At 40.2% G+C, this 8843-nt stretch overlaps 1 protein-coding gene across 4 annotated transcripts; it reads left to right on the forward strand.

Annotated features, from left to right (window-relative positions):
- The first annotated feature begins 1980 nt into the window (after nucleotides 1–1980).
- LOC129097800 (tRNA selenocysteine 1-associated protein 1-like) lies at nucleotides 1981–8429 on the forward strand. 4 transcript variants are annotated; one of them, XM_054606724.1, is made up of 9 exons: nucleotides 1981–2187; nucleotides 3206–3303; nucleotides 3366–3480; nucleotides 3568–3617; nucleotides 3837–3968; nucleotides 5849–5965; nucleotides 6059–6254; nucleotides 6327–6360; nucleotides 6678–8429. In XM_054606724.1, the coding sequence occupies exons 1-9, from the start codon at nucleotides 2164–2166 to the stop codon at nucleotides 6836–6838; spliced, it is 927 nt and encodes a 308-aa protein (XP_054462699.1). In that variant the 5' UTR covers nucleotides 1981–2163; the 3' UTR covers nucleotides 6839–8429. The 4 variants fall into 4 exon arrangements, with proteins under 4 accessions (XP_054462699.1, XP_054462701.1, XP_054462698.1 ...); XM_054606726.1 differs by having other exon boundaries at nucleotides 3381–3480; XM_054606723.1 differs by having other exon boundaries at nucleotides 1982–2187; nucleotides 6053–6254; nucleotides 6678–8096.
- The last annotated feature ends 414 nt before the right edge of the window (nucleotides 8430–8843 follow it).

The following is an 8843-nucleotide window of genomic DNA, read 5'->3' on the forward strand; positions in this document are numbered from 1 at the left end:
TAATAGGTCTCTTAGATCTTTACAGTTGATCCAGAATGCTGCAGCACGTGTTCTAACAAAAACTAAGAAAAGAGATCATATTACTCCAGTATTAGCTTCTCTGCACTGGCTCCCTGTTAAATCAAGAATAGAATTTAAAATTCTTTTACTTACCTACAAAGCTCTAACTGGTCAGGCACCGTCTTATCTTAAGGAACTTATAGTTCCATATTACCCAACTAGAGAGCTGCGCTCAATCAATGCAGGGTTACTTGTGGTTCCTAGAGTATATAAAAGTAGGATAGGAGCCAGAGCCTTCAGTTATCAGGCTCCTCTTCTGTGGAACCAGGTTCCAGTTTCAGTCCGGGGGCAGACACACTCACCACTTTCAAGAGCAGGCTTAAGACCTTCCTTTTTGATAGCGCTTATAGTTAGGGCTGGTTCAGGTTCGCCTTGGTCCAGCCCCTAGATATGCTGCTATATGCCTAGACAGCCGGGGACTACCTAGGATACGCTGAGCTCCTCTCTCCTCTTCTCTCCCTCCTTCTTTATGTATTAATCTCCTATTTATGCACATTACTGATTTTGCTTCTTCCCCGGAGTTCTTGTGCTTTCTCGCCTCGCAGGTTCCCAGGAATCAGGGTTATATTTGGACTGTCATCGTGCCACCTACTGAGGCCCTGCTGACACCCACTACTACTACCACTATCATTATTAGTCACATTACTATTATTATTGCCTGTACTATTACGCTTATTGACTTGCTTGTACCCTGGAGTCTTTGTGCTTTCTCGCTTCGCAGGCTTCTATAAATCGTGGCTGTACCTGGACCGTGGACGTGCATCCTGCTACGGCCCTGCTGACACCGACTGCTACCACCATTATTATTACTAGTCACATTACTATTACTATTACCTGTACCATTAAGCATTTTAGCTTTACTTCCACCCTGAAGCCCGTTTGCTTTCTCGTTCTGCAGGTTTCCATGAATCGTTGTGGTACCTGGACCGTAGTCGTGCCTCCTGCTGTGAGCCGACTGACACCCACTGCTACTTCGATTATTATTATTAGTCACATTACTATCCCTATTTTCATGGCTATAATTCTACTGTAATAATTGCTGCTATTATAAGTAGTCTTATTATATGAATCATTTATGTCATATACATTGAATGTGTTGTATCTCTGTTATGCTGCTCATTCTGTACACATGACATCTATTGCATTCTGTCCATCCTGGGAGAAGGATCCCTCCTCTGTCGTTCTCCCATAGGTTTCTTCCTTTTTTCTCCCTGTTAAAGGGTTTTTAGGGGAGTTTTTCCTGTGCCGATGTGAGGGAAGGACAGAGGATGTCGCATGTGCACAGATTGTAAAGCCCTCTGAGGCAAATTTGTAATTTGTGATTCTGGGCTATACAAAATAAACTGAATTGAATTGAATTGAATTGAATATTCGGCCGACCATGAAAACAAACAATATGCCTATCTTACACAGGTTTAACAATTATTTTCCTACAGTCATAAACTAATAGGCTTCATGTTGATGAATATGCATATAGAGTGACAACCATTTCCATTCATTTTATATGTATGTATTTATTTACTTAGAACATGTAACAAATAAGTAAAAAAAAAAAACAAGGATATAAAATAAAATAAACAGTAAATATAGCAAACTGTCAATGCACAAATTATCATTCAAGAAGCATCAGAAGAAATAAAAAAAACAGCTAGGCCTATGGTACACACAACAACATAGTTTAGTGAAAGCGGAGTCTTATTTTCTCTAAACACAGCGGTTGTCCTTTCAAAAAAACCTTATGAAATCGCCTTCACATCTTTCCTTGACCCCATGACTGTTTCCATCGAGGTCAAGGAAAAGTGTTTTGGAATAGACGTTAGGAGGTAATTTTTGTACTATTCGACCGCATCCGTAGAATTGCCGCTAGTATAATAATGTAAATTCAAAACCAGCAGATGGCGGTAATGGGACATTTTTTATGCTGGCCGCCATTAAAAATATGAGAAGAAGAAGAGTGACGTGCGTCAAGACGTAAAGTTAGTTTACGTTCCACCTTTACTACTCCGCTATGCTAGTAAGCATGTGCAGCCTTTAAGTTTCAGCCTAATTGAGAACGTACATTCTCCGTGAATTCCTTATAATATTCACTTCTTCGGCAGCAGCATGAGCACGTTATGGATGGGGAACGTGAGTTGTTCACAACGTTTTACTGCGAGAAATCATTAGTGTGACCACCGTGTTAGCTAAAGCTATCTTTAGCTAGCTACATGAGTATACACATGCGTTGTATGAATGGAAGATACATTAAAACTCCATTTAAGAAAAAACAACACTTTAATATTGCCCTGTTTGTTGAGTTACACGTTGTATCGAGTAACGTTAGCTGAGAGACTAACCCAGTGTTTAATTTTGATTACTCAACTCACCGGTAACGAAACACGTAGCGTCAATGTTAGCAGTCCATTCAAGTAGAGCCAAAAGTTTCCGGTTACCTCTTACCTCTCCACTGCGTAGTTAGGCCCGAACCGGGACTTACTCAACTTTAATGCAGTCTGCTTTCATCTAACACTATACAAGGATGACATCGGTGTGAAGGGAATGCTAAAAGAAACTAGTGAAACCTTTAATCTATTTGTCAAAAATATGGCGTTTTCAGTGTTTATTCTCCATCTAGACCACATCAGACCAGGTCTACATTAAAACTCACTGCGCTTATATTCCAGAAATAGACTAACACTGAGACTGTAAAGGAACATTTATTCTACTTCTGAAAACAACCAGAATGGTAATGTTACACATTTTCCCCATCCAGATGACTCCAGATCAGATGTGACGTTAGTTAAAACACAATTGTATGTAGATTTGTCAAACCTGGACCAGATTAGATAAACTGACCGTTTAAAACCCCTTTTTTAGATTTGTGAAAATTGCTTTTTATGTAGGTAATGTTTGGACGGAGAACAATTAAAGGAATTGTTTATTTTTTTTATCTGCTTTGTTCTATTTTTATGCATAGAAAACAGGTTTCACAATATTGAAATGGACTTGTACAGCCTTTAAGGTGTTCCATGATGTCTAGAAGCTCTTTCACAACTTTAGGCGGTGTAATGGTGGAGAATCAGCCGATCCCCTTAGCTTTCAGCTGGATTTATGAATGGGAGCGTTTACGGAATGATTCCTGAGCTCTCATACTGTTTGTCTGTAGCTGGAGGCCTACATGGATGAGAAGTTTATCACCAGAGCCTTTTCCACCATGGGGGAGCAGGTGATCAATGTGCGGATCATACGCAACAAGATGACTGGGTGAGAACTAAATTCACAAGAGGTTGTCTTTTTTGGACTTGTTCTATTCTGACGTTAAACAGTTTGTCATCACCCAGGGGGGCTCTGGGCTACTGTTTTGTTGAGATGACAGATGAAGCCACCGCTGAGAGATGTCTCCGCAAAATCAACGGAAAATCCTTACCAGGAGCCAATCCGGTAAGGATGTTCAGACAGTAACCATGTTTTTATGTTTTTATCTCTGTTGTCCTGAGCAATCGCATTTTTTATGTTACTTTCTCACAGCCCACAAGATTTAAGTTAAACCGAGCCACCTTTGGGAAACAAGACAGTGGGTGAGTCCATATGGAGAGGCAGGAAATCAAAGATGAGCTTGACATTTAACGGTAACGTCTGTATTTTTCAACCTGGACCCTATTTTCTCATGTTTTCATTAGTTACTTAAACACAAGAAAGAAGAGTCCAGGTAAAAGAATACCGAAGTTTTCCTGTAAGATGTCTACGTAATGACAGAATGAGTCATTGACACATCACATATCTTTTTCCTCTTGTAGTCAGATGTATTCTCTGTTTGTGGGAGATCTAACTCCAGAGGTGGATGATGGGATGCTTTACGAGTTCTTTTACAACCGCTACCCTTCCTGTCGAGGTGGAAAAGTGGTGCTGGACAGCATGGGCAACTCCAAGTGAGTATTAGACATAACCCCCTCTATATGGAGAATATATGTGAAAAATGTCTGTGTATATTGTTGGCCTGCATGGAGAAGATATATGTTCATTGTGCTCATTTAGCCTTTCAACAGTGTGTATCTGACTGAAGGGTGTGAGGAAGATTCAAGTGCATGTGGCTCCCCAGTTGTTTTAGCTGGAAGATGTGCTCAAGCGGCAGAGCATCGTAAGACACACTTAAGCCAAACTCAACAGAAACAAAATGAAACTCACCCAAACCTTCTTTCCACTGTAACTACAGTCTGGACAAAATAAACCCTCCATTTCTATTGCTTAATGGCAACGGCTGCACTTATAGATGCCGCGGCCAGTAGTTCCCACAGACTTCCCTACATTTTCGACAAATATACACTCAACATCGGAAAATAAAGTATGGAGATTGTAATTAGTGCATTGGTTCCTGAAACGATCGCCGCCCACATTGTCTTCTGACCACCAAGCCAGACCGGCCAAACAAAACGACATAGAAAGCAGTAGGACCACCATAGGAACACACAGCCAGACCTGCTAATGTCTGGTCACTGGATAATAACAAGGAGGAAATAAGACTCAGACTGACCCAGCAACTGGATATCATAGACTGTGCACACATCTTTATAGAAACCTGTCTTCATCATAACATCCCAGATGAGTTATTGATTGTATACCAAGCCAACAGAATGCAAGACTCTGTAAGAAGAGGGTAGGCATACTGTGTGTTAAAATCAAGGATGCTTTGTTCTCAAATGTAGTCAAAGTTGATGGACGTTTCCTTGATGTTGAATTTTTTATTTAAGATGCCCTCCATATTATCTGCTCAGAGAATTCACCAGTAGTTTTGTTGCTGCTGTTTACATTCCACCTGATGCAAATTAAAAAAAAATGAACTACAGGAATTGTATGAGGTCATCAGCAGAAACGTGACTAAACAACCGGATGGTATTTTTATCGTAGCTGGTGATTTGAATCAAACAAACCTCAGAGGGCTCTATCCAAAGACAGAAAACCTTCCTTTCACTTAGGTGACAAGGATACGCATACAGCATCGCCAAAGCTGAAAGCTGGCATCAAGGAGGTAAAGAGGATGCATCAAGAGAGCCAGTTTGTAATGGTTCCAGTCAGGATGCTTTATACTGCTCCTCTGTAAAAATTAACAAGACATTGCAATCGAAAAAAGGATGGGAACCACTGGTGGGAATTATTATCCAAGGTTAAATCCCAAGCACACAGATATTTTCCACAAAAGTGACCTTCATGATGTGTATGGAAGCTTTTGTAAATCAGTAACGTACGTTCCTTTCTGAATTGTGGCGGCTGAGCAGGTATTGGCCACTATTGGAGCCCAGTTCCACCGATAACGATAGTTTATAAAAAGTCCTATCTGTACTCAGGAATCAGTTGACCTCCTATAATGTAGCCTGCAACAGGACTGGTAATGTCACAAATTTCTGCAGCTACGTCCAGGTGTTACAGTGAGATGGTGTCAAACTGTCCTGTGTCAGAACCACTGACGGAGATTTAGAGCAGAGAGAGCTGGTGAGGAACTCGCAAGATTTATTTAGATCCAATGTTCAATTGAGAATCACTGCATTAATCAACCTGCTCACTATAAGTATGTCTTTTTGTCTTGTTTTGTTTATTTCTGTTATATCATCTCTCTGCCTTGTTTACATTTATTTCTTTTGTTTCTGTCTTTATCCTGTAAAGTGCCTTTGAGTTTTTTTAAAAGCGCTATACAATTATTATGGCTTTGTTCTAATGTTGGTTTGAGCATAGACGTTGTAATAATCCTGTTCTCCACCAGCCGTCCTCATCAAATACAAGAAAAGGTCAGCTGTACTGTTGTGTGTCTCTGTAGGGGCTGTGGCTTTGTTCAGTTCCCAGACGAGCGGCTGCAGAAGCGGGCTCTAGAGGACTGTCAGGGTGCTGTGGGACTGGGTAGTAAACCTCTGAGACTGAGCCTGGCTGCTAACAAGTGAGTTCTTCTACTCAGCTGATTGATTTGTGCCAGGAGCACAAGCCAAATGATTGGTGATTTCAGCGGTGTCTCTTCCTGCTTGAGTTTAAGGAACAGGCAGCAGCAGCCCTCAGAGCACAGATCGTGGCAGTCTAGCTCAGGATACAAGCCCAGCTACGACCAGTACAACCAGTACCAGCAGCAGGCCTATCCTGGGTATTACCCCTCATGGGGCTACGATCAGACTGGAGGAGGATACGGCTACAACTACCAGCAGTATGATTACACACAGTATCCCCCACCACAGGTAAGTGATGATACCCGTCAGCCAGTCATCATCTACAGACGTGACTCACTCTAACATGTGCTCTCTTTCTAGGAGAGTGAGGCCATTCAGGATGATGGACTTGAAGGTTGGTATTGGATTAAGGACAATAAATTAGTCTTATATTTCATTATTCACTCATGTATCAATTGGATTTTTTTAATTTAGTCTTCACATTGTTTATTGTAAATCGCAAATATGTTTATTACATCAATAAACCAATCAGAAGCAGTATACTCAGGTTTAGTTCCTGCTTTGGTACCATTTTCTATTTGCCAATGAGAGAATGACTTTAAACTACCTAATATCATTTAATCCCAATTAAGCTGACAAACCCAGGATGAAGGATTTATGTTGTCAGGATATCCCTGTGAGGCTCTTTGTAATCACGTTCCTCTGCTGCAGATCCCAGTCCGGAGATGGATGTGGTGGAGGCCAACAGGAAATTCATGGAACTCAGTGAGGAACTGTATGATGCTCTGATCGAGTGTCACTGGCAGCCAGCAGAGCTCTCTGCAGAGCAGGACTATATGACCTCCAGCCTTCCAGAGCCCATCTACTGCTGACTCTGCTATGGAGCTTTTTATTTACAGATGTCTGCTCACAGTGGGGATCCTTTTTGAGGACAGAAGTCATGCTAAGGATTCTACAACAAAACATGTTTCTGATGTGTTTATGGATCCACAGAACACACTGAATAGATAGTTAGTGTGTCCTATTACCAACATAGTCCCAAGATGTTGTGAGAGACACAAAACAAAATGTAAAATGAAACAATCAAATCCTAAAAACTAAAATGGCATGGATAAAGTAAACCAAAAAGTAATGTCACACTTAGAGACCATTTCACACCTCTTTCTGGTTTGTGTCCATGTTAAACAGATAAGCTGACATATTGGCTACAGGTACAGTGCACATTCTAGATGATGTGCTGTCATTAAAGCTCTGTATGTATGATGATCCTTTGTAGTTATAGCAATGCTCAATTATTCTTCTGTTAGGACAGTTAGAAAAATGAGACGGTCAGCGGTGAAGATTGGTCAGTCTATTGTGCCTTCAAGTCAATTATTAGATTCTCCCTAGCTAATCCATTGTCTCTTCATACTGACATGATCAATCTGGCTTTAATATTAGTCATCTTCATTACCATATATTAAACTAATGAACTACAGAAGAACACATTCATTACGTAGAAATCGTAACACTGTTAGTGAATTATTGCTTTCAAATGTTTACAACACATATAATATGAGTGATTAAAAATGCTATTCAATATAATTCATAGTACAATGAGTCAATTCTGAGTATAGTTTGGATACAGAAGTTCTCTGTCAGACTAATGCAACCAGATATATACAACTTCTGAAATTTTTAGGTTTTGAAAGACTAAAATACATTCATGTTGAGTTATTTTGGCAGGTTTCAAAATAGCTGAGGCCACCATAGTGCCAGCCCATCATATTCGGCACAGCCCATCAGATGATTGGAAGCTTTGTTTTCACTTCTACTCATGTCGCCTTTTATGAAGTATTTTGAAAACATGTAGAGAAAAGCTTGTTTATTTTTGATAAGATCATCGCGAATAAAATGAGCATGAAGCTGAAACTCCAGAAACTAAATGTGCTATTCAAATCAATCCATGTCTTTGAAACCAAAGCTAATTTGAGAGTTTTTGAAATCAGAAATTTCAGAGCTGTTGTTTCACAGCTATCCATAATTCACTTACGGTGTCACTTTTTACAAGTTGCACACGCTTCCATTTTCATTGAGTACTTCTCTGTGGGACAACAGTGTTCCTCTACATGGAATGTGTATGGTCTACATACAGTAAGTCACATTTGTGATGTTTCTGAGATAGTTAAAATTCTTCTCACTCACCAGGAGGATTTCTATCATTCCAAACATTTGGTCACTTAGTCTTTTCCTGGTGGAAATGTGCTTGGTTGTCCTGATGCTGTTCAGTAGAATCTCCAACAGGTGGTGCTGCTGCAGCCATCACACCTATTGGCTATTGTCAATAGGCCAGTGTGTGTATGAAGAGATGCACATATTCAATGTGATAGATGACATTCATAACCAAATATAAGCTGAATCCAATCACTGTGGAAGGCGGGAAACCCACAACTAATCAAAAATAAACCTGAGACTACTCAAAGAGATGGAGATTGGATCCAAGTTAACTCCATATCTTTACACAAAACACACCAATTTTATTGTAGACAAATCATACCACACATACAGCTAGTACACCTCCAGTTCCTTCCCACCATTGATGATGGATGATGATTTTTATTTTTGGATTATCAGACAAGACAAAACAACGAAGCACCAGACGGTTGCTTAAAATGAAACAAGAAATCCTAAATCCCAAAACACATCAGCGCCAGTTCAACAAAAACAGAAAAATAACAAAATGAGGACTCAGGTATTGATCATAAAGAAAATTCTTCCACAAAGATGCTGACCATAGAAACAATAAAGGAGTAGAAGGGACAGACAGAACCCACTCGGTCACCATAGGTAATTACTCATCTTCTACTTCTAACATTACCTGTGGTGTACCGCAAGGTT

The sequence above is a fragment of the Anoplopoma fimbria genome, chromosome 10, assembly GCF_027596085.1.
Source record: "Anoplopoma fimbria isolate UVic2021 breed Golden Eagle Sablefish chromosome 10, Afim_UVic_2022, whole genome shotgun sequence".
Taxonomy (NCBI): Eukaryota; Metazoa; Chordata; class Actinopteri; order Perciformes; family Anoplopomatidae; genus Anoplopoma; species Anoplopoma fimbria.